General features: G+C 44.9%; 1 protein-coding gene across 1 annotated transcript in view; it reads right to left on the bottom strand.

The window, feature by feature from the left end:
* LOC118398434 (MAM domain-containing glycosylphosphatidylinositol anchor protein 2-like) overlaps nucleotides 1–26,465 on the bottom strand; it is a 352,144-nt gene that overhangs the window by 239,733 nt on the left and 85,946 nt on the right. Inside the window, exon 2 of the mRNA XM_052470749.1 lies at nucleotides 3,480–3,619. Within this exon, the coding sequence (XP_052326709.1) occupies nucleotides 3,480–3,619 (140 nt within the window). The remainder of the gene's footprint in view (nucleotides 1–3,479; nucleotides 3,620–26,465) is intronic.

Genomic DNA, 26,465 nt, shown 5'->3' on the forward strand with positions numbered 1-26,465 from the left:
ATAAAAAGCTCCTTGTTAGGATGCTGAGGACCCATTCTGCTCGCTCAACCCTCTTTACTCTGCATCCATATCACACAGCAGTGTTATTTCCTGTTTTTAGTTATTTATTCACTTACTTGCGTTGCAATGTTGAGTTGGCAGACGCGGCGGCTGTTTTGTCTTCACACTTCTCATTAGATCTGCCAGCTTTTAATTAGGAATTTGCAGGTGCACAGTACAATACAGAGCAACAATAATTGACGGATTAATTTTATAAGCCGGTTTAGTGGGGAGACATGTGGAGTGAGAGCTCTGTGGTGCTGATACCAGTGGAGGCTCTTTAGAGGAGGAAGGGGAGGACCATTCTACGCAGTGAATTTCCAAAAATTGCTATTGTGAAAAAGTTATCCTTTTTAATTCAAACTCATGGTTCTCACCCCCTTCTATAGACTTACAGAGTAATTATAAGGAATTCTGGAGGACGTCCTCCAACCTATCAGAGCTCTTGTTGTATGAACTGATATGTGGTCCATCCAATCAAAGGATCAGAGAATGAATCTAATAAAGAAAGCGTAAGCTACAGCTAGCTCGCACTGCTGTGCATAAAGTGTGGTGAGTAGTTGACTCAAAGAGAGAGAAAGACAATAGTTGAACAGTTTTGAACAAATTAATTTCTTCAAAAAGTAGGAAGAAGCAGCAGAGGGAGAGAGAGAGAAAGAGAAAGAAAGAGAAGTAGCTTTTTCTTCTTCTTCTTCGTTTTACCTTTCATTTACTTAGTTAATGTGGCTAATTTAGCCTACTCAACAACTTGACTCAAATAGAGATGAATACTATTTATGTTAGCTAGCTGGCTAAGGCTACCCAACACTGCAACTCTTCCAAGTCAAGGTAAGCTTTTGGTTTAATTAATATATTGCCACCAGGGCCCGACGGTGTAACTGATAAACTGCTTGCATTGTACACTGCATGATTGTACACATTCATGGAATTGTGGGTTCACTAACGCGTTAGTTCTAGTTTGTTTTCTATAACGTTAATATGGTGACAAAGACGTAGACTGTTTAATGTTAGCGGTTATGGTATGAAGGTTTGGCTTGAAGAGGTTTTTGCACCTTGTCACAGACAGCTGTTGTGTTGTGCACTGAAGTCCACAAGTGAAGGGACAAGGTGAGAAGAAGAGAGAGCATAGATGCAAGAAGGCGTCATACAACGAGCAAAGTGATGATGTTGTGTGTGGCTGCTATGAAAGTGCACTGTGTGTGCGGGTGATCAGAGGTATATTCATTCTGCCGATTCTGTTGCAAAACACTTCTATTGGACCTACCTCAATTTGTCCAATAGAAACTCTTGTTTTAGAGAGTGGTGGGTGTTTGGACTAATGATTACACTTCAGATCAGCTAGATGCAGGCAAGAGTGTGCAAGGCGGTATTGAATGTGACATTTTCTGTCACCTTGATTACTCTAACCTCATGATGCGTATAAGGCAAATTTGTGTCACGCCCTGACCATAGAGAGCCCTTGGTGTAGTAGGTCAGGGCGTGACTAGGGGGTGATCTAGTATATCTATTTCTATGTTGGTGCTAATGTGGTTCCCAATTAGAGGCAGCTGTTTATCGTTGCTTCTGATTGGGGATCATATTTAGGTAGCTATTTCCCCACCTGTGTTTGGTGGGATATTGATTGTGTTTTGTGTTTGTGCACCACGTAGTCACGCTTCATTGTTAGTTTATTGATTTATTGTTTTTGCTTTAAGTTTCACATTTTAAATAAATATGTGGAACTCAATATCCGCTGCGCCTTGGTCCCGTTCTTACGACAACCGTGACAGAATATCCCACCAACCAAGGACCAAGCAGCGTGTAACGATGGGAAAAATAAGTTGTACCTGGGAAGAAATCATGGAAGGACATGAGACCCTTCCTTGGCAGGAATCGCAGAGGATGCAAGAAGGACGGTGACGACGCCGGGGACCGCGGCCACAGAAACCCAAAGATTTTTGGGGGGTAGGCACATGGAGCTGGCAGCTGAGCAGAGGGAAGAGCCAGAGTACATCTGGGAGGAGATAGAGAGGTGGTAGGTCGACCCAAGGAGAGTACCAGAGCCCGCCTGGGAGTCGATGGAACAGTGTGAGGAGGGATACCGGAGAATGGAGTTGGCTAGGAGTATGCGGCAACACAGGCGTTTGGAGGAGCGTGTCATCAGTCCGGTGAAACCTGGGCCAGTTCCACGCATCTGGCCTCCAGTGCGCCTCCCCAGTCCGGTACGTCCTATATCTCCTTCTCGCACTACCCCTGAAGTGCGTGTCCCCAGCCCGGGAAGTCCTGTGCCTGCTTCCTGCACTCGCCCTGAAGTGCAAGAGACGGTCAGGGAGGCATTGGGGAAGTTAGGAGAGAGAGATGAGAGAGATGTTGTGCAAGTGTGTTCTTCTCAACATCCGACCGAAGGTATCCGGTTAGCAGTCTTGTGTAACTTGGGCTGGCTCCACCCTTCTGGTCTCAAGTGCGCCTCCCCAGTCCGGTATGTCCTGTGTCTCCTCCTCGCACTCTCCCTGTAGTGCATGTCCCCAGCCCGGTCCGTCCTGTGCCTGCTTTCTGTACTCGCCCTGAAATGCGTGTCACCAGTCCAGTGCCACCTGTGACGGTCAAAGGACCAGAGAGTCCAGGCACGGCGTCCAGTCCCGCTCCAGGGCAGGAGCCTTGTTCTGTGCCGATGGCCAGTCCAGGCACGGCATCCAGTCCAGTTCCATGGCCAGAGCTTTCTACTGTGCCGGTGCTCAGTCCAGGCACGGCGGCCAACCCAGCTCCATTGCAGGAGCCTTCCTTTGTGCCGATGCCCAGTCCAGGCGGTCTGGCCGGGGGCTACGACCTGCACCGGAGCCGCCACCAACACTAACTACCCCCCTACCCTCCCCATTTGGTTTCAGGTTTTGCGGCCGGAGTCCGCACCTTTTGGGCGGGGTTGGTACTGTCACGCCCTGACCATAGAGAGCCCTTGGTTCTCTTGTAGTGGGTCAGGGTATATCTAGTATATCTATTTCTATGTTGGTGCTAATGTGGTTCCCAATTAGAGGCAGCTGTTTATCATTGCACCACATAGTCACGTTTCGTTGTCCGTTTACTGATTTATTGTTTTTGCTTTAAGTTTCACTTTTGAAATAAACATGTGGAACTCAACATCTGCTGGGAATCGGTCCCGTTCTCACGACAACTGTGACAATTTGAGTATCATGTAGTAGCCTAAACCTATCAATGTTACATTGAGCTGGGTGAATGGAATATGAATGACAGTCATCCAATATGCTGTAATAGAAATAATGATATGCTCATATAAATACAACAAATGATCCTCCCTCATCTTAAATGGCACCGACTGAGTCTAAGAGCATCCAAACTGGACTGGATATCTTCTGAAATGTTCATAGTTCAGAAAGAGTGTGGTGGGTGCAGTGATGAGTTAGTGTCCTGATTGGCTGTACAGAGTGATTGGCCGGTGGACTGACCTGTGGTCGTGGGTGTCCTGTGACCAGACAGGTGAGTTCCAGGGTCTCTCCCTCCCGGATGGTGTACACCCTCTCTGTGTGACGTTCTTCCTCCACGTTACACGCGTGGCCCGAGTGCACGATGCGGACCGTAGGGGGTGCTGTAGAGGACAAACGGAACATTTAGTGCATCCTAATAATTACAAGCACAAAGTCAAAAGAAATGAACTCACACAATTTGCATTGGAGATGGAAAAGAAACTGTGTGAAGGAATTAGTGAAGAAACAAAAATGTTTTCATGCTATGCACTTTCCCTAAGCCTTTTATGTTGGTGTATATGTTTCCCATGGTCCTTCTCTCTCTTCGACTTTCCAAACGTGGAGAAATCTGAATCGATCTAGATGCTATCTGGATGGACTCCGAGGGACAGGTTATCAGTTTTAACAGAGTCAAGGAAGTGGTGCTGAGGAGGCACACACAAACACACTTCCCCCATTGATTTCTGTCTGTTTGATAAAATGATCACCCAGCTTGGCCCTGTGATGACCTTGTTATGATACATACAATCCAATATCTGTGGGGTCTGGGGCCTGATTTTCCACAGTCATGGGTTATGCTTTTGTTTTTTGGATTACGGTTCAATTGAACAGCATCTGCAGGTATCGTGTATCCCGTCAACACTCAACATGCCTTTTCATCTTTATTTAATAGCATTGCAGGTAGTCTGTCCCCTCATTAAACATCAAAACCTCTACAAACAAACCTCTAAACCCAACAATCTAGCCGCACAGCAATGACAAAAGAAAAGAAAATGGGAAAAAAAAGTTTTGTGATCAATCCTCTGTGCGTAAAATAACCGTATTTCTCAAACTGTTCTAGTGAGTTGTCCAGAGAAATAACATAGATCATTTGTAACAATGTTTTTGGGAGAAATAACCTGTGTAATCCCTATCTCTCCAGTATGTCCTCCACACCCAGTTGTAACTCCACTACTCTACGGCGCGTCCATCCCCATGTAATTACAACACAGGTGTGTGATGTTTCTCTCTATTCCTTACGCTCGGCCGACCATGCTGATATTTATGAGGACTGATGCTGCCTGCAGTTCACCCCTGTGTAAAGAGAGAGAGGGAGGGAGAGAGAGAAGAGAGGCCCAGTGGGATCATGGGCAGAGAGGCAGGGGTGGGGGCCAGATCAGGTCAATAGGCCATGTCTCCTCTACCTCAGCAAAGGAGTGACGGTAGGTGAGCCCGGGGATGCACGCTAGGCCGACTGGGCCGTGAATCATGGGGTCGGATTAATTTGACCCCTAGAGGCTGATGATCATAGGTCTGCACATTAGTTTCTCCCTCAAATGGTTTAGGTTAGACCGCGGAAGGTAAACTGAACTGAAATCTATGCAGTTTGGGTTAAAGGAGTCTCGTCATTAGTCGTGAGCAGTGAACAAGACTAGGGTAAAAGGAAAAATGAAGCAAAATCAGATGGGAACATACAGTCCCTTTCACCATATCAGTGTGGTGTCCTGTTCCAAAACACTCAGTGGACTCACACCCTGAAGCAGAGATCCACATTCGTCCCCAGATCTTTCTGGTTTCACAACACGCTAATAAGCCTAGCGATTATGTGTGTGTGTGTGTGTGTGTGTGTGTGTGTGTGTGTGTGTGTGTGTGTGTGTGTGTGTGTGTGTGTTTGTGTGTGTGCGCATGTGTGAGTCGCAACAATCCTCCTATAGGCTGCACTTGGACTCCCAGACACAGTGCACCTGCACGCGCTAACCCGAGACGCTAATCACACGCCCACCTCTTACTGCACCACTGTGTCTGTTCACTGTTTGTCCTTTACTCAGCTTGTTAGCGTAACGCCCTTAAATAGCATTTAGCACGCAAACTGCTACGTAGACTGATTAACACTGAGACTGATGCCAACAACAATTGCTAACTAGCACACGGACAGAGCCTGCAGTGGGTCTTGCCATTTGGGGATAAATCCGCCAGCAGTACATTCCAGAGGGGGGAAAGAGGATTGAAAAGCCTTGGCTGGGGAGAGAAAAGCTTCACACACGGCTGCCACTTAAAACAAAGGAGGCTTAGGATAAGACCCTAGGGCGCAAGGCAACACGGTGCTAATGCAATTTACTCCAATAAGCCAGTATCTCTACAACATGCTATCAGTCCTGAGACCAGCGCAGAGCAGCAGAGGAGGAAACTGGAGAAACAACCGTAATGAATGATCCTCAGAGATGCTGTGAAAGCAGCCATACGCACGCGCGCGCGCGTTCGTGCACACAGCCGCACACGCAGAAATATGAAGCGCATGAACAAATAAAAAGCTTACGCACACACACAAGTGTACAGACGCAAGCGCAGATGCAAGCACCTATGCACCAATCAATTGCTCACTGCTCCCATGTGCACACAAAGCACATTGGACACTTATGTAGAGCACTACATTGAGTGCCTCTCTCTCTCTCTCTCTCTCCAATGCTGTGATGTCAGAACCTGACCTAACCCATCTTCTGGGCTCTGCGATATGTAGAGTAGACTAACTATACATGTACAGTGACCTATGCAGTGTACCAGTGAAATTTAGGCTAGCTGTTGTAGTATTTAGAGTAAGATGTGTGTTAGAGAGCTGCATTCCCTCCTGCGGGCCCCGGCAGAGAGCACTGTGGCTTGGTCAGCATTTTTCATCATGCGGGCTGGAGCAGGATGAGCTTTGGGATGAAAATATATATTTGTTGTTATTTCGAACGGCTGTCTTTCTGTTTTGTATGCGTTAAATATGGTATTAAAAGCACCTCTTTGTCGCACTAGTCACAAACTTTCATAGGACAAGTAGTAGCCTGCCTCTACTCAGTAGCCGACCTCTACTCTTGTGTTGGGCTTGCAAGATCAAATGTGCTTACGTGTTGTCTCAATTAAATAGCATGTAGGTTACATGCATGGGTGGAGAAGCACCCGCAGTTGTCTTTCCATGGGAATTAACTTCCTAAATATGACAGGGTATTAGTTTAGGTGCCGACATTGACTGGTAATAAATAGTGATAACACACTTATTTGGGTCTGCCTGCAAATTGTCTGGCTCCTAAGTTATACGAGATCATTTCGAAACGGTTGTCTTTCTGTTTTGAAGACTATTCATTATATATTTTATTGATAGCCTAATTCTACAGGCTATGTGGGGCGGAGAAACACGGCGCAGTTACCTTGAACTTCCTAAACATGATTTTCAATAGTTTAGACCTGACATTGACTGGAAATATTTATGTTCAGACTCCGACATTGACTGAAAATATGTACAACACATGTAGGCCTTATCATCCCGCTCCTAAAAGTTATGCAAAATGTAGCTCAAGTCAAGTAAGTGTCCACTCTGGTGTATTTCGCCCCAACTCCACTCTCTTTCAAACTACGTCTACCCTATTGGCTGATATAGCCCAGGAATACCGATAGCATATTGGGCCATATGAGAATCTGTTGTGTTGTTTTGCGCATTTTGATCTGGACTAGGTTGACAATATTGCTGGGACCGGGGCTGCAAAGCGAGCTACGATACATACAACTACAATAACATTTCAGGACTGCGGTTGGGTTCGGGGCCAGTTGTCTCGGTGGCAGGTGGGAGACTGACAAGAAGCCAGCAAGAGAAGCCAGGGGGTGAAAAGCAGCGGGAGAGAGATGAAAAAATAAGTCCTGTGTGCAGACCTCTACTGTGTGTCTCAGGTTGGCTGTAGTGTCAGAATTCCCTCACTCACACGCACACACAGACGCACACACAGACAGACACAGACACACACACACATACAAGCGCACACACACACACACACACACACACACACACACACACACACACACACACACACACACACACACACACACACACACACACACACACACACACACACACACACACACACACACACACACACACACACACACACACACCAAAGCCCAGGGGAGTGTGTGTGTGCTATAAATTAAATAACTTCCCCTGCAGTGAGGGAGAAGGGGGAATGTGTGTGTTTGTGTGTATGTGTGTGCATCCATGCTAGCTTGTGTGTTTATTGGAGGATGCAAAATAGGGTCCCACCGGACAGACAGCCCGGCCCTCCATGTCCCTAGCCGACAGAGGGGAGACGGAACAGCTTTATCCACAGACGGCCAATGGAGAGATTAAATGTGATTTGGCTAAAGCATGCCTGTCACCATGGCCCTGGACTGGCAGAGACAGAGAGGCACAGAGAGAGGCAGAGGGGGTTCTTGGCAGGGACAGAGACTACATTTGACAAACAAATGCATGTGAAAAAAGCCCAAACAGCTGGGTCTCGTTGACGCTAGGCGTAATGTCTTCAGAACAACCCCTTAAGACCATTAAACATGTTCTGCTAGTTTCATGGCCCTGTTGGGCTTCTCAGCGTGTGTGCATGAATGCTTGCTTGTGGAAGTGCGCTTTTGTGTGTGTGCGTGCGTGCGTGTTTGTTTGTTGAGCGAGTGAGCAAGAGAGAGAGAGACAGAGAAAGAGAGTGCGATTGGTGAGTGTGTGAGTGAGATAAATAAGAGAGAGAGAATAGTGCACAAGGGAACAATAACAGTATACAATGCCTAGTTTCTCTTTGTGTCCGTTATCCCACCCAGAGTCATTATCAGGAGGCCGCAGGACCCATGATCACCACTGTAGAAGCTAAGCTTCTGTCAGCTGATGTCAGAACGAGAGGTTGGTAAATCAGGAGAAAGATTACATCATAGAAGAGTACAGCAATAACATCCTTATGATTCAGGTTTGGATTCCATTTTTTTTATTTTACCCCCTTTTTCTCCCCAATTTCGTGGTATCCAATTGTTAGCAATTACTATCTTGTCTCATCGCTACAACTCCCATACATGCTCGGGAGAGACAAAGGTCAAAAGCCATGCGTCCTCCGAAACACAACCCAACCAAGCCGCACTGCTTCTTAACACAGTGCGCATCCAGCCCGGAAGCCAGCCGCACCAATGTGTCAGAGGAAACACCGTGCACCTGGTGACCTTGGTTAGCGTGCACTGCCCGCCACAGGAGTCGCTGGTGTGCGATGAGACAAGGATATCCCTCTGGGCGCGAACCCAGAGTCTCAGTGCCCTAGACCACTGCGCCACCCGGGAGGCCCTTTTGGATGTATTCTAAAACAAAACCTTATGTAGTCTCACTTTAGGTGAACAACGCAAATGGATAATAAGGGGGAAAAAACACAGATGATCCACCGATGGTTGAAACACTGTTACATTAAAACTCGGGGATCATCTAACAGTGCACAGGTAATCCCATTTTGTATCCGCCAAATCTGCTTAAATGTGTGCAAACACTACCAGTAACTGTAACGGCATTCCTCCTCCTCTTCTGAGGAGGAGAAGCGAGAAGGATCAGAGGACCAATGCGCAGTCCATAGCGTGTCCATAGCGTTTATTTAAAGACATAAACTGAACACTACAAAACAATAAACGTGAAACGAACGAAACCGAAACAGTACCGTGGGGCAACAAACACTCACACGGAAAACAAACACCCACAACTCAAAGGTGAAACCCAGGCGACCTAAGTATGATTCTCAATCAGGCAACTAACGACACCTGCCTCTGATTGAGAACCATACTAGGCTGAACTCAAAACCCCAACATAGAAGAACACACATAGACTGCCCACCCCAACTCCCGCCCTGACCATACTAAATAAAGACAAAACAAAGGAAATAAAGGTCAGAACGTGACAGTAACAGCAGAAAGGCACTGATTCATATGGATGACACAACATTGGGTTGACTGTTCAGCACATGCATACACTATTACATCACTGTCATCAAGTAATCCTGACCAGACTTGAGTTGATCACTGTCCCTCAGCATGAGTTAATGCACTCACATGCGCTCCTGTCCCTAAACTGTTGTTGTAAATGACACAACAGCATTACATCAGCCTTACATCAACATTTCATCAGCATTCCATCAGCATAGATCATCTAGAAAGACGGACTGTGAGAGACCAGCTGTGGAAGCAGACTTGGATTGAATACATCTCTGTATGTATTTCAAGAACCTTCATATACTTGATGTACACTTGATTTATCTTGTCTGTATGGAGCCAATGGAATACTCCCCAAAGTGCAAGCTCTACCTGTCCTGCACAGGAATGAAGTGAACTCAAGCTCTGCTCAAAGTCTTTCAAAGTATAAAACAGGCAGCCACAGTAGTTCCACATAAGCACTGAGAAGCTGCGCCCTGTCAGTGCTGCTGTCCATGGTGCTGGACCAGAAGTGCTGAAACTGCTACATATTGCTATAAAGAATGTGATGATATTCTCATGTGGACTGCCAGCCTTGCTACTACAGCACTACTGACAGTAGTGCTGACTTCCTGTGACTTGCTGAAACTCCTAGCTCCACAGAGAAGCCTAATGTCGCTGTATTGACAAGTCTTTAACAGCCATACCTATCCAAAAATCATTCCACATTCATCTACTGTTTCTTTCTCACCGATAGCAGCTGAATTTGGAGGGAATTCTTTGTGCTATTGGCATGCTGCTGAATGCTCTAGTGGATACATATTGATTGGCTGAAGTAGTCGTGTAGAGGGGACACTGGTGTGTGGAACCCTGCAGTGTTTACTTGTTTGATGGCGATGCTACATACGTGCATGTGTGCACAGACACACACACACAAATATACACCATCATGCCACACGATCATTCCAAATGTATGTATACACTGAGTGAATATCACTATTTACAGATGGATTATTGTGCATAACCAAAATGCCAAATTGTATGACATGACGACAGTCACTATCACCAAACAATCACAAAACAAAGGTCTATGTTATGTGTTATGAGGCCATGCAATGGTATACTATAAAGACATTGTAAACATTGTATACTGTATCTTTATAATCAGATTACACACACTTCCTTACATCAATACATGTTTACATCCCCGTTATAAGATGAATAAACGTGAAGGGTCCAGGGTGGTACATATATATTGCTGTTAAGGCCTTATGACTTAACAGTGTCTAGCATCTCATGGTAGTGATTATTAAGAATACTTGTTTTAGGTATATGGCTGTACAGAGCCTACTGACACATCTATAAACTAGAAATGACACACAAAGGGACACAAGCACACAAACACACACACACAAACAATATAGCATTGTTCCAGTTGACTAAGCCTCAGTGGGTTTTTCCCCTCTATCCTGTTCTCCAGTCTCTATGTATGTGGTGCCACATTGGCATGATAGCCCTGTTGAGCCCACTTGATTTCCCTAAACAACCCTAATCGGGCATCTGTAGGGGAGGATAAAGCCCAGATTGTCTGGAACCAAGCAGCAGCTCTCTTACGATAGGCTAGTTCCAACCAGCCCTGCAGAGAGATCACTCCAGATTCAAGTTGAAATGTGATGTTTTTGCAGGTCCCCAGGACGTCGGGAGACGCAGTCAAAACCGTCCACTGAAAAAAAAACTCAAAACTCAAAACAAGTGCCTGGAGCTGGGATTGAACCTGCAGTCACTGGTTAGACCACTGTGCCATCCTCCCACAAAGAGGTAGCAAGACATGTGGAGTTGTTTTTTAGTTTTAGCCCTATCCCAAAACGTATCCTTAATTTACCGTAATTGCTGGACTATTAAGCGCACCTGAATATAAACCGCACCCACTGAATTATTAAAAAATATGTATTTTGTACATAAATAAGCTGCACATGTCTATAAGCCGCAGGTGCCTACCGGTACATTGAAACAAATGAACTTTAAACGAAACACGGCTTGTAACCAAAATAAATAGGCTTTAACGAAACACGGCTTTGTAACAAAAATTAAAACAGTAGCCTACCAAGAAAGTCATTGGTCACTATCTTCCTCCTCCTGTGCACTGAAACCACTGAAGTCATCTCCTTCGATGTCGGAGTTGAATAGCCTCAGAATTGCTTCATCCGATGTTGGATCGTTTTCATTGTCGCTCTCGTTACTTTCATCCGGAGGCAAATACCCCGCTGAGCTCATGCTGCCCCTTCAACACGCAGCAGTCCAGCCTTTCGAAACCCGTTGATGATAGTGGATTTTTGACAATGCTCCACGCTGTCAGGACCCACTGGCAGACTTGACCATAAGATGCTCTTCGCCTGCGGCCCATTTTAGTGAAGGATTCCCACTTGTCATCCAAGCCTCCCACTGAACAAGGAGTGCCACCTTAAATGCACGATTTACACTGATGTTGAGTGGCTGCAAATACTTTGGGCCATCTGCTTTTCTTCCCTCTGAAAGCTTTTGTTGTCTTTCTGCACTGAGTCAGTTCCTCACGCTGCTGTTTCCAACGTCTTATCATCGACTCATTAAGGCCAAGCTCCCATGCAGCAGCTCTATTTCCTTTTCCAACAGCCAGATCGATCGCCTTCAACTTGAAAGCATGCATCATATGATGCATCATATGCATTTCTCTGTGTCTTTGCCATGATGAGGGTGACAAAATTACTACCGTAATCAGAATGATGGGAAGTTTTAGCGCACTCGATTTACGTCACATTATGTGACGGTGCCCAGTTTTTTGGCGGCATGAATTTTGTGAAAGCGGGAAAAATCCATAAATTAGCCGCGTCATTGTATAAACCGCGAGGTCCGGAAATTATGGTAACCATTCGGAATTAATGCATGAATTGTTAACCAATTGGAATTAATGCCTGAACTTCACATTAGAGTTGTTTTTGTGAGCCTAAATTGTCTGGAGCTCATGCAGGGACTGTGTACCTAAAAACAGGACGTCTGGAGATGAATTCAGTTTATTAGTCAAAAATAGATGTGTTGTTCCAAGGACGTCAAGAAATTACGTGAGACTGTGATATCTTGTTGAGCCCTTGGATGATTGGATATAGCAAGCCAGAAGCTTCCTTTATGGTCAGGAGCCAGGAAGAGCTTGCTGAGAATGGAGTTGCTATTTGGCAACCGTTGGAGGATTGGGAGTCGCCAGCCAACAAACTCTTGGGTGATTGGCTGCTGTGACCATGGAGCTAACTGATCGTCCTATCAATGGACACGGTGCAGGCTGGCTGCTGGGGTTGCCTGCTGGCAGGCATATTTAGGGCTATCCATAACCCTGACGTCCAGTGGGGAGCTGTTTGTGCCATCCATAACTCTCGCATTTGGGGAGCTGTGCTGCTAAGCCCAGCCAGAAAGCCCGAACACTTCATTATTCTTGCCCAGTAAGCGATGGGTTTACAGGGCTGTCTCACCATGCTAGGCCCCTAGATATGCCTGGTATTGGAAGACTAGCACTACTAACATGTACGGGGAAAATGTCATGCTGTGCTGTGTTTACTAAGCCTATGGAAAGGAAACAGGAGTAGGGTATACTCGAGAAAGACTGGTATTATCTCTGATTGATGTTTACATTGTGCTGATTGGTGCATTGTTGACTTGGTACCGTGGTGGGTTTATTTTACGCCAAAAAGAAAAACATCACATGCTCTCCATTATTTCTGCTTCATATCTAAGGGTACATTTTTTTTCATCCACCTCATATAATACAACGAACAAAAAGATTAATGCAACACGCAACAATTTCAAAGAATTTACTGAGTTACAGTTCATATAAGGAAATCAGTCAATTGAAATAAATCCATTAGGCCCTAATCTATGGATTTCCCATGACTGGGAATACAGATATGCCTCTTTTGGTCACAGATACATTACAAAAGGTAGGGGTGTGGTTCAGAAAACCAGTCAGTATCTGGTGTGCCGACCATTTTCCTCATGCAGCACAATGCATCTCCTTTGCATAGAGTTGATCAGGCTGTTGATTGTGACCTTGTGGACTGCTGTCCCACTCCGCTTCAATGGCTGTGCGAAGTTGCTGGATATTGCCAGAACTGGAATACTCTGTCATATACATCGATTCAGAGCATCCCAAACATGCTCAATTGGTGACATATCTGGTGAGTATGCAGGCCATTGAAGTGGGACATTTTCAACTTCCAAGAATTGTGTACAGATCCTTGCGTCATGGGGCTGCGCATTATCATACTGTAGCTTATGTCTGCCCATACCATAATCCCACCGACAAAATGGGCAGTCTGTTGACAACGGTGACATCAGCGTACAACTTGCCCACACGATGCCATACATGCTGTCTGCCATCTGCCTTCGGTACAGATTCATCCGTGAAGAGCACACTTCTCCAGTGTGCCAGGGGCCATCGAAGTTGGTTATACCGATCTGCAGTCAGGTAGAGGAGCACGCAGATGAGCTTCCCTGAGACGGTTTCTGACAGTTTATACAGAAATTCTTTGGTTGAAACCCACAGTTTCATCAGCTGTCCGGCTGGCTGGTCTCAGACGATCCCGCAAGTGAAGAAGCCAGATGTGGAGGTCCCGGGTTGGTTATGGTTGTGATGCCGGTTAGAAGTGCTGCCAAATTCTCCAAAATGTCAGTGGAGGCGGCTTATGGTGGAGAAATTAACATTCAATTCTCTGGTATCATCTCTGGTAGACATGCCTGCAGTCAGCATGCCAATTGCACACTCCATTAAAACTTGAGAAATCTGTGGCATTGTGTTCTGTAACAAAATTGCACATTTTAGAGGGGCCTTTTATTATCCCCAGCATGTGCACCTGTGTAATGACCATGCTGTTTAATCAGCTTCTTGATATGCCACACCTGTCAGGTGGGTAGATTATCTTGGCAAAGGAGAAATGCTCATTAACAGGGATGTCAACAAACTTTTGCACAAAATTTGAGAGAAAAAAGCTTTTTGAGGTATGGAACATTGCTAGGATCTTTTATTTCAGCTCATGAAAAATAGGACCAATACTTTACATGTTGTGTTTATATTTTTGTTAAGTACACCTACTTCGAGAGAATGCCAAGAGTGTGCAAAGCTGTCATCAAGGAAAAGGGTGGCTACTTTGAATAACCTGAATGAAAAAGGAAACCATACACTGCTCTTGATAGTATCACTGATATTTAATAAGCTTATGTATCGGCCTCACGGTCTTCCTTAGAGCTTTTGTGAATTTCTTTCAATTAGGACCCTTATGTAGACCTGGCCCCACCCACATCCATCCACGCATGGAAAGGGGTCGGAGGCGAAGGAAAAACAAATAAGTGCTACCAAATATAGCAATATGCATTTCATAACGGAAAAAGAGCTGTCATATTTTATGCCACTACTCAATGACATTGACCCCAATCTCAAATTCACTATTGAATGTGACACTCAACATGTTCATTACCTCGATATGTGGATTGAGAAATCAAATGGAACCCTGTTTACAACTCTGTATAGAAAAGAAACGGACAGAAATACTCTATTGCAGGGGGACCGCTTCCATCCTGAAACATTAAAGAGAGGAATTCCTAGAAGCCAGTTTTTCAGACTGTGCCGTATATGCCAATCCACAGAGGATTATCTAGAAGAAGAAAAAAGCAGCGGAGATGCGCACTAAGTTTCTAAGAAGTTTTGCCGGCCGAATTTAAAAATCCACCACTTATTGTGTATAGGAGAGGTCGCAATTTACGCAATAAATTGGTTCATGCCAACTGCCAGCCACAATAGAAAATCAGACAGGCTCTTTTACGCCCTCTTCCAAATGGTAGCTATAAATGCAGAGGATGCGCACAGTGCAACAATGTGATGAAGTGTGAATATTTCTGCCACCCACATACAGGAAAAAGGTTCCAAATAAATGACATCATTAAGTGTTCCACCACCCATGTTATCTACATTATTAAATGTCCACGTGGGCTGTGCTATGTAGGTAAAACCTCTCGTTCTCTCAAACAGAGAATTTGTGAACATAAAAGTTCAATCAGGAGAAACGACAGGTATTAATTATCCAGTCGCAGTGCATTTTAATGACCTAAAGCATGACATTTCTACATTCACATTTTGTGGCATAGAGAAAGTTAAGATATCAGACAGGGGAGGTGATATTAATAATACTCTGAGTAAAAGAGAATGCTTTTGGATTTTCACCCTCCAGACATTATTTCTTAAAGGACTTAATGATGAAATGCCTATGTATGTTAAGTTGTGAATTTGAACATGAATTTTGTCCCTTTTTAAGGTTACTCGGATGTTTTTCCTACGATGTACCAAATGATTAATGAAAACATGCTATGTCCTCCTTGTGGTTTTACAGAGATGTTTAATACGTCTTATTTACACACTTTATTCAAATATTTATAAAATGCATATTGTTATATTTGGAAGCATTTATTTGTTTTTCCTTCCTTCTCCAACCCCTTTTCATGCGTGGAACGGATGTGGGTGGGGCCAGGTCTACATAAAGGGTGCTAATTTAAAGAAATTCACACAAGCTCTGACGAAGGCCGTGAGGCCGATACGTAAAGCTTATTAAAGATCAGTGATACTATCAAGAGCAGTGTGCGGTTTCCTTTCTCCGTCATCTTGTTCAACTGTTGCCATGCACCTGCAAAAAGTTTCCTCAGATGTGCGAGTGCCTTTTGAATTTTGAATTACTTTGAATAATCTAAAATATATTTTGATTTGTTTAAAACTTTTTTGGTTACTACGTGATTCCATATCTGTTAATTCATAGTTTTGATGTCATCACTATTATTCTACAATGTAGAAAATAGTAAAAATCAAGAAAAACACTTGTCTTCGTAGGTGTGTCCACACTTTTGACCGGTACTGTACATTGATAAGCATACTAAAGTACATCAAAGATGGCAGTAAAGATATGTAATAAACGGCACTTCTAATAACGCTAAGCGCTAAGAACCTTGGCGTGATCCTGGACAACACCCTGTCGTTCTCAACTAACATCAAGGCGGTGGCCCGTTCCTGTAGGTTCATGCTCTACAACATCCGCAGAGTACGACCCTGCCTCACACAGGAAGCGGCGCAGGTCCTAATCCAGGCACTTGTCATCTCCCGTCTGGATTACTGCAACTCGCTGCTGGCTGGGCTCCCTGCCTGTGCCATTAAACCCCTACAACTCATCCAGAACGCCGCAGTTCGTCTGGTGTTCAACCTTCCCGAGCGTCTGCTAAATGACTTAAATGTTAAAATGTTATAACCAATTTCACAGCACAGACGGCAGAATTTGCAAGATAACTTTTCTTTCATGTTGATTTCGGCCATAATGTAAATGTGTCACTTACTCGCCCAATGGTTCAGCAATGTCACACTCAATAGTTCAGCGTTAGACTAGCCATGTGCTACATGCACTCGCAATTACAAGCCTGCTAGAGTTAGCTTGAAGCGGACAAGCAATATCAACTGTTGTGGTACAAATGAAGACTGAGCTGGAGTGTGAAGCTAACTGAAACTGGCTAGCTTGAGTAGATCTAGCTTCAATCATAGTATAGTATCATTCATAGTATATCTGGTCTCATGCCTATTGGACTGTGTATCTGAGGAATGCAATACAGTAAGACCTCCAAACTAATAAACTCAGCAAAAAAAGAAACAAACCTTTTTTCAGGACCCTGTCTTTCAAAGATAATTCGTAAATAATCCAAATAACTTCACAGATCTTCATTGTAAAGGGTTTAAACACTGTTTCCCATGCTTGTTCAATTGACCATAAACAATTAACTTCTTGGATATAGGGGGCGCAATTTTAATTTTTGGATGAAAAACGTTCCCGTTTTAAACAAGATATTTTGACCCGAAAAGATCCTTGACTATGCATATAAATTGACAGCTTTGGAAAGAAAACACTGACGTTTCCAAAACTGCAAAGATATTGTCTGTGCGTGCCACAGAACTGATGTTACATAAAAAACCCAGATAAAAATCCAATCAGGAAGTGCTGCATTTTTTGAAACCGCCTCATGCCAATGACTCCTTATATGGCTGTGAAGGATTTAGGAGTCAGCTTACGTTTTCCACGTTTTCCCCAAGGTGTCTGCAGCATTGTGACGTATTTGTAGGCATATCATTGGAAGATTGACCATAAGAGACTACATCTACCAGGTGGTCGCTTGGTGTCCTCCGTCGCAATTATTGCGTAATCTCCAGCTGCAGTATTTTTCAGTTTGCTTCTGATGAGAAGCCAACTGCCACCACTGATAGATTATGGAATAGATATGTGAAAAACACCTTGAGGATTTATTCTAAACAACGTTTGCCATGTTTCTGTCGATATTATGGAGCTAATTTGGAAAAAAAGTTTGGCGTTGTAAGTGACTGCATTTTCCGGTCTTTTTCTTAGCCAAACGTGATGAGCAAAATGGAGCTATTTCATCTACACAAATAATCTTTTTGGAAAAAAATGAACATTTGCTATCTAACTAAGAGTCTCGTCATTGAAAACATCCGAAGTTCTTCAAAGGTAAATGATTTTCTTGTTTTTGTGAAAATGTTGCCTGCTGAATGCTAGGCTTAATGCTATGCTAGGCTATCAATACTCTTACACAAATGCTTGTGTAGCTTTGGTTGAAAAGCATATTTTGAAAATCTGAGATGACAGTGTTGTTAACAAAAGGCTAAGCTTGTGTTTGAATATATTTATTTCATTTCATTTGCGATTTTCATGAATAGGAAACGTTGCGTTATGGCAATGAGCTCGAGGCTACGATTACGCTCCCGGATACGGGATTGCTCGACGCTAGAGGTTAAGGAACATGCACGTGTGGAACAATCGCTAAGACACTAACAGCTTACAGACAGTAGGCAATTAAGATCACAGTTATGAAAGCTTGGGACACTAAAGAGGCCTTTCCACAGACTCTAAAAAAACACAAAAAGAAAGCATTCCCAGCTGATCATCTTCGCAGTGGTGGACCACGTGAAACAACACCTGCACAGGATCAGTACATCCGAACATCACACCTGCGGGACAGGTACAGGGTGGCTACAACAACTGTCCGAGTTACAACGAGGAATGCACAATCCCTCTATCAGTGCTCATACTGTCTGCAATAGGCTGAGAGAGGCTGGACTGAGTGCTTGTAGTCCTGTTGTAAGGTAGGTCCTCACCAGACATCACCGGCAACAACGTCACCTATGGGGACAAACCCACCGTCGCTGGATCAGACAGGACTGGCAAAAAGTCCTCTCCGCTGACGAGTCGTGGTTTTGTCTCACCAGTGGCGATTTATGCGTTTATCGTCAAAAGAATGAGCGTTACACCGAGGCCTGTACTCTGGAGTGGGATAGATTTGGAGGTGGAGGGTCTGTCATGGTCTGGGGCGGTGTGTCACAGCATCATCGGACTGACCTTGTTGTCATTGCAGGCAATCTCAACACTGTGTGTTACAGGGAAGACATCCCTCATGTGGTACCCTTCCTGCAGGTTCATCCTGACATGGCCCTCCAGCAAGACAATGCCACCAAACATACTGCTCGTTCTGTGCATGATTTTCTGAAAGATAGGAATGGCAGTGTTCTGCCATGGCCAGCGAAGAGCCCGGATCTCAATCACATTTGAGCACGTCTGGGACCTGTTGGATTGGAGGGTGAGGGCTAGGGCCGTTCCCCCCCAGAAATGTCCGGGAACTTGCAGGTGCCTTGTTGGAAGAGTGGGGTAACATCTCACAGCAAGAACTGGCAAATCTGGTGCAGTCCACGAGGAGGAGATGCACTGCAGTACATAATGCACCTGGTGGCCACACCAGATACTGACTGTTACTTTTGATTTTGACCCCCCCCCCCTTTGTTCAGGGACACATTATTCCATTTCTGTTAGTCACATGTCTGTGGAACTTGTTCAGTTTATGTCTCAGTTGTTGAATCTTGTTATGTTCATACAAATATTTACACGTTAACCTCTTGCTCCTACCTGGCACGCAGTTGTCCCATCTAGAGCTCTGGAAATGCAAATGCGCTACGCTAAATGCTAATAGTATTAGTTAATACTCAAACGTTCATTAAAATACACATGCAGGGTATTGAATTAAAGCTACACTCGTTGTGAATCCAGGCAACAAGTCAGATTTTTAAAATGCTTTTCGGCGAAAGCATGAGAAGCTATTATCTGATAGCATGTAACACCCCAAAAGACCTGCAGGGGACGTAAACAAAATAATTAGCATATTAGGCGCTACACAAACCGCACAATAAAATATAAAACATTCATTACCTTTGACCATCTTCTTTGTTGGCACTCCTAGATGTCCCATAATCACTATTGGGTCTTTTTTTTCGATTAAATCGGTCCATATATAGCCTAGATATCGATCTATGAAGACTGTGTGATAAACGGACAAAAATAGCGTTTCATAACGTAACGTCATTTTTTAAAATTCAAAAAGTTGACGATAAACTTTCACAAAACACTTCGAAATACTTTTGTAATGCAACTTTAGGTATTAGTAGACGTTAATAAGCGATAAAATTCATCAGGAGGCGATGTAAATTCTATAGGTGTCCGTCTCGAAAAAATGTCTGGAGAGAGCTCGACCAAAACATCCGGTCGGAGACCGGAGGGAATCGGTTCCCTTGATTCGGTTTGACCAAGAATCAAAGCTGAATCAAATGACAAGACTCTAGACATCGTGTGGAAGCTGTAGACACTGCAACCTCGGCCTCATTTAATTCGGTTCACTTTGAACAATTCCTGGAAGTAGCGCAAGGATATTTATTTCCATTTTCAGTGATCAGGTTTTCCTGCACTTTTCGATGAAACGCACGTTCTGTTATAGTCACAGCCGTGATTTAACCAGTTTTATAAACGTCTGAGTGTTTTCTATCCACACATACTAATCATATGCATATACTATATTCCTGGCCTGAGTAGCAGGGCGCTGAAATGTTGCGCGATTTTTAACAGAATGTTCGAAAAGTAGAGGGTCGACTTAACAGGTTAAGTTTGCTGAAAATAAACACAGTTGACAGTGAGGACATTTCTTTTTTTGCTGAGTTTATATCTGTTAAACGGTAACAATCAGCCCCACGCTCTCCCTGGCACTCTCTCCCATTCAACACCACTACACGTACTGTAAATGTTAAACCCATCGTCTAATAGTCCATTAACTAAAGTGATATTGTTCATTGACTGTTGTCCTTTTTTGGCTGGCTAGCCTGCCTATCTTCCCACACATTGTCACAGATTCAGACACAGTCAGACCCAGACATACTCAACAAGATAAGAGGTCTGCTAAAATGGACTGGGCTAGCAGGGCGTATGTTCTGGTTGTGTCTCATTCCAGGAAATTGTTCCCTCCCATCTTCTCTTGTGTGATGTAGAAGTCTGTCACTTGCCGCTGGCAGCATTTGGTTCTTTAACGCATGCACACAGTCATCACTCCTCCCTGCTCCATTATCAGATAAGGTAACAATGTGGGTCGACACACAAGTTAACTTCTCTGTCTTAGTACATACATTTCACACTTATGTCAATGTTCATTTTTAACATATATAAATATGTATTATACTTATCTATGTTGTGGATGAGCGCGTTTCTTTGTTTGTTCGTTCTGTTCCTCTCTCTCTCTCTCTATCTCTGTAGCTTCCGGGTATGCTGGATAAGGACCCGAGCAAATTGAATTGGGCTGACTTTGTAGTGCCTGTCCCAAATGGCTCATTAATGTAAATGTGCATATTGAAAGATACTGTCAGTAGACATTCGAACCTGGGTCCGAGAGCACGTGCCCAAGGACGGGCTTTTGTCGGCCAAGCTTGCACTGCAGTACATTAATGCACGTAAAGGGGGCCCACCACGACCTGCAGCACCTGCTCCAAGGAGTTTCGGAGACACAATGGACATCAGACGCCAGAGATGGTGGAGGTAACTCTGGGGGTTATGTGTCTGGGAGGAGGGAGGTAAGGGATCATGCAGTTCGCTCTGATAGGAGGGGTCAGACCTGTTTTTACTGCCGGCAGCAGGGGCACAAAGTTTCAATGTGTCTGCTACGTAAATCTAAGCTCTCAGGTTACTGTTATGTACCCAGAGAGGGGGATGGTGTTCAGAATAGACACTCGGGAAGGGTCAGGCTTGGTACCTGTTCAAGTGAATGGTACGTCTTACTGCAATGATTGACACTGGCAATTGATCAGTGTCAATCCGTGTCAATTTCTGTCGTTGATCAGAAAATGTAATGTACCTGTTAATGACATTGATTACGCTCACCAGACACTGATCCAATGTGTCCATGGTGACCTGTCACAGCAGCCCACACCTGAGCTCACAGTTGAGATTCAGGGTCAGAAAAACCTTCTCAAAGTTGGGGTAATGGAGAACCTCCCTTTTGAGATGATTTTGGGGAGGGATGTGCCTGTACTCTCTGATCTGTTGGGAAGTGTGGGGGGTCAGCTATTTGAGCAGTCAGTTGGCCAGTCTGATGTTCAGGTTTCATGTTCAGAGTTCACTCGTGCTGAGACCAAAGCTGGTTTACAACCTCTGCCTGACTTGTGTGATAGCCTGTGCGAGGGGGTAACCAAAGGGCCCAGAAAGTCGCGGCGTCTTGAAGTATGTGGGAACCCCTGTACCTGTTGCTGATGTGTCTGGGTTAGAGATGCAATGGGATGTTCCGCAAAATTTTGCTACACTGCAGAAGTCTGATGCAACCTTGAAATGTTTGTTTGACAAGGCCTTAGCTGGGGACAGTCAATCTCATGTGGGGGGATTTACATGGTAGACAACCACATACTCTACCTTGGGTCAGAGGCAGATGGCAGGAAGTTGGTGGTGCCATCTACCTGTAGACCACTTGTTCTCAACCTTGCACATACAGTTCCATGGGCACGTCATCTAGGGCAACATAAGTCCTATCTTAGGCTAGGCTCCTGTTTATTTTGGCCCTCCATGTATACTGAGGTGCAAATCATGCCCCACGTGCCAGAAAACCAGTGTTGTCCGTAGGTCTGACCGGGCTCCTCTATGTTCACTGTCAGTTCTCTACCCCATTCAAGAGAATTGCAATGGACATTGTTGGACCCTTGGAGAAGAGTAGCGCAGGTTACAAGTATATATTGGTGATCTGTGACTATGCCACCCGGTTCCCAGAAGCCTTCCCACTCCGTTCCATAACCACTCCAAAAATAAGCAGTGCTCTTGTTCAGCTCTTCTCTCGTGTAGGAATCCCGGATTAAATCCTGATGGACAAAGGGACAAACTTCACCTCGCGACTGATGGTTCAACTCCACCGACAGCTGGGCAATAAAGGCTTGAAGACCACTCCCTACCATCTCCAAACGGATGGGCTCGTAGAGAGATTCAACCAAACGCTCAAGAACATGCTGAGGAAGTTTGTGGCTGACACTGGTAAAGACTGGGATAAGTGGTTACCCTTTCTGCTTTTTGCTTACAGGGAGGTGCCTCAGGCATCGACGGGTTTCTCGCCATTTGAACTCCTCTATGGATGGCCAGTGCAGGGACCACTGGACCTGCTGAAGAAGTGATGGGAAGGTTCCCCAGTAGCTACCTCAGGACTGGGGATTGTCCAGTACGTCCTCCAGATGCGAGACAGGTTGGAGCGGTACCGAGAGGAAGCTAGGGCAAACCTTCAGCAAGCCCAGAAGAGAGGGTATGACCAGCACGCTCGCCACAGAGTTTGAGCCAGGACAGAAAGTCCTGCTCCTCCTTCCCTCGTCTACCAGCAAACGCCTTGCGCAGTGGCAAGGGCTGTACCTCATCGGGAGGAAGATGGGCCCGGTGCTGCACCCGGACAAGGGTAAGAAGAAGCAAACCTATCATATGAACCTCCTCAAGGCCTGGGAGGAGAAATAGGAACTATCTAAGGGAAAGTCCTTTCTGGTCCGCAGAGTAGACGAAGACGAGTCGGATGGGGTCACAGAGGAATGGAAAGGACGAGCAGAGGTCATACTGGCTCACCTAGAAGAAAACAAGCAAGATGAGCTGAAGCAGCTGTTTGGCAAGAATCTGGCCCTCTTCAGTCAGAGACCAGGAAAAACAAAAGTCCTAGAACATGTCATTCATTTGAAGCCTGGCCAGAACCCTGTCCGCCAGCATCCTTACCGTGTGCCTGAGAGGCTGGTGGTCGCCCTCAAGGAAGAGGTCCACACCATGATAGAAATGGATGTTGTCGAGCCATCTTCTAGTGAATGGAGCAGTCCTATTGTCATTGTCCCAAAGAAGGATGGGTCTTTGCGTGTCGGCATGGACTTCCGTAAGGTGAATGCCATCTCCCAGTTTGATGCCTACCCCATGCCCTGCATTGATGACTTACTGGAGAGAATAGGTAGAGCTCATTACATCACCACATTGGATCTCTGCAAAGGGTACTGGCAAATGCCCCTGGATGAACAATCCAAGGCCTACACTGCATTCCAGACACCAATGGGCCTGTTCCAGTTCAAGGTAATGCCGTTTGGCCTTCATGGGGCCCCTGCGACTTTCCAGAGGCTGATGGACAAGGTCCTCCAGGACTGTGATGATTACTGTGCTGCTTACTAGGACGACGTGGTAATCTACAGCCACTCCTGGGAGGAGCACATACAGCATCTTAGCAGAGTCCTGGGGAAGATCCATGATGCAGGCCTCACGCTTAACCTCCTGAAGTGTGAGTGGGTGAAACAGGAGACAAAGTACCTGGGTTACCAGCTGGGTAGGGGTGAAGTTCGGCGTCAGGTGGACAAAGTGGAGTCCATCAGGAACAGCCCTCAACCCAGACCCAGGTGAAGTCCTTCCTAGGTCTGACAGGTTGGTACCGGAGATTCATTCCGTAGTTTTCGACCATCGCTGTCCCTCTGACCAACCTCACTTCAAAGGTGGCCAGCAACCCTGTGAAGTGGACTGAGGAGTGTGAGGAAGCCTTCATGATACTGAAAAACCGACTGTGCTCATTCCCTGTTCTTCAGACCCCTGATTTTCAGAAGAGATTACTTGTGCAGGTGGATGCTTCGGCTGTGGGAATCGGAGCTGTACTGGCCCAAGGAGAGCCAGGAGAGTCTCCCGTGCTATACCTGAGTCGGAAGCTGTTGCCCAGGGAAACCAGGTATTCAACAATCGAGAAGGAGTGCCTGGCTATAAAGTGGGCCCTATATAGCCTCCGTTACTACCTTCTTGGGAGGGAATTTGACCTGCAGACAGACCACAGAGCACTGACCTGGATCCAGACCATGAAGGACCGTAATTCTCGTGTGACCAGGTGGTATCTGGAGCTCCAGCCCTTCAGGTTCTGTGTCCGTCACAAGGCAGGAGAGAACGTCACAGCAGACTATATATCAAGGCTCCCGAACCTGGTTGCTTCAGGAGAGGGTGAAGGTAATGTGATGTATAAGTCCGTCACTGGCCGCTGGCAGCATTTGGTTCTTTAACGCACGCACACATTCATCACTCCTCCCTGCTCCATTATCAGATAAGGTAACAATGTGGGTCGACACACAAGTTAACTTCTCTGTCTTAGTACATACATTTCACACTTATGTCAATGTTCATTTTTAATATAAGTAATATGTATTATACTTATCTATGTTGTGGATGAGCGCGTTTGTTCTGTTCCTCTCTCTATCTCTGTAGCTTCCGGGTATGCTGGATAAGGACCCGAGCAAATGGAATTGGGCTGACTTTGTAGTGCCTGTCCCAAATGGCTCAGTAATGTAAATGTCCATATTGAAAGATACTGTCAGTAGTGATGTCATTTTGTAACTGTTGTGATATTGTTTCATAAACATGTTGCAATGTATATTACTTTAGTATGTTTAGTTAAATGGAAAATGTAGGTTTGTATAGGTAATTGCTTAATTAATTAATTAATTAGTGTTAATTGTTCTGAGGGGAGGGGCTAGCCCTACAAAAGGAGCCTCTCTTTCAGTTCATGGAGAAGCCATTTTGGATTGAGCTGTGAATGGGGCAGCATTGTTTTTTTGTTTTTTTTAAGCTGTCCCATAAGGTATATGTTTGATGGCAGTACTGTTGTTTTTGTTCTGGAATTTCTTTGCAAATAAACACCCTGAAGCACAGAAGAACATTTGCGGCTCCGCCATCTTTTTTATTTTGATAGAGGTCAGGTTTTCCAGTATAGCCTTCTGGCCTACTCTACGTGACATCTTGCTAACTCCCTATCTTGCTTATTCCTATTTGCAGATCTGATATGGCTGGATGGGTGAATCTATTACCTATGCTATGCCTATCAACGTCTATGAAAGATATGACAGGCAGTAAATCAGGACAGTTGGGAGTGATGTGAACATCTTTCTGGAACAAGACACAGCCCTACAGCTCTGTTGTTGGACCTGCAAGTAAGCGTTACGCTGCATCGTTTACACCTGCTGTAACCTGTATGCATGACGAATAAACGTTGATTTGATTTGAGTTATGAGAGTGGCTGTAAAGGTTGACAGGGCCAAGTACTGTCTCTGTACACACAGACATTTAGAGCCAAGCACAAACCCTTTCTGTGGCCAGATATGCACAGGGACGTAATTAAATAAGATCTACTTTCTACTGGAAGGCATTACTAATGGAGTACAGTGGAATGGATGGGCCATACATCATAGAGGTATAATTCCTGCCGTGTGCCAATTCTCAAACGCAAATTGGATTACCTGCACAACTAGCTGGGTTATCCAATTGTGAAACACACACACAGCATATCTGGGGACACACACACATACACACACACTGAGCAAACCTAGTTAAGCGTGTACCACACACAAACACACACCCACCCTCTGATCTCTTTATTTCCCCTTTCATAAAGTCCACAGTAATATGATTTATGACAGAGAGAAAGATAGTACAAACAGTAATGTGAAATCTCTGCTTTAAGCCCTTAACCATGACTTGGTATGACTCTGTATCACGCTGGACTATAACGTTTTTTTTCTTGTTGTGAATTCCGAAAAAAAATCTCTTACGCCTGTAAACATTCTACTGGAACCTGATTCACGATTCACCAATCAAATGAAGTATACAGTACTTCAAACAAATCCTCAAATTAAATGGCTTACAGTTTGTATAGTGAATTGCTTCCCTGCATCCAATAAGTAAGGTATGCTTGTTCAGACATGCCAGCATTTCACACACTATATCACCGCAATATCAAGCATTTTGCTGCACCTGCTTCAACATCTGCTAATCTGTGTACACAAACACATAAACTTTGATTTGATGCCTT

This window comes from Oncorhynchus keta, chromosome 19 (assembly GCF_023373465.1).
Source record: "Oncorhynchus keta strain PuntledgeMale-10-30-2019 chromosome 19, Oket_V2, whole genome shotgun sequence".
Lineage (NCBI taxonomy): Eukaryota > Metazoa > Chordata > Actinopteri > Salmoniformes > Salmonidae > Oncorhynchus > Oncorhynchus keta.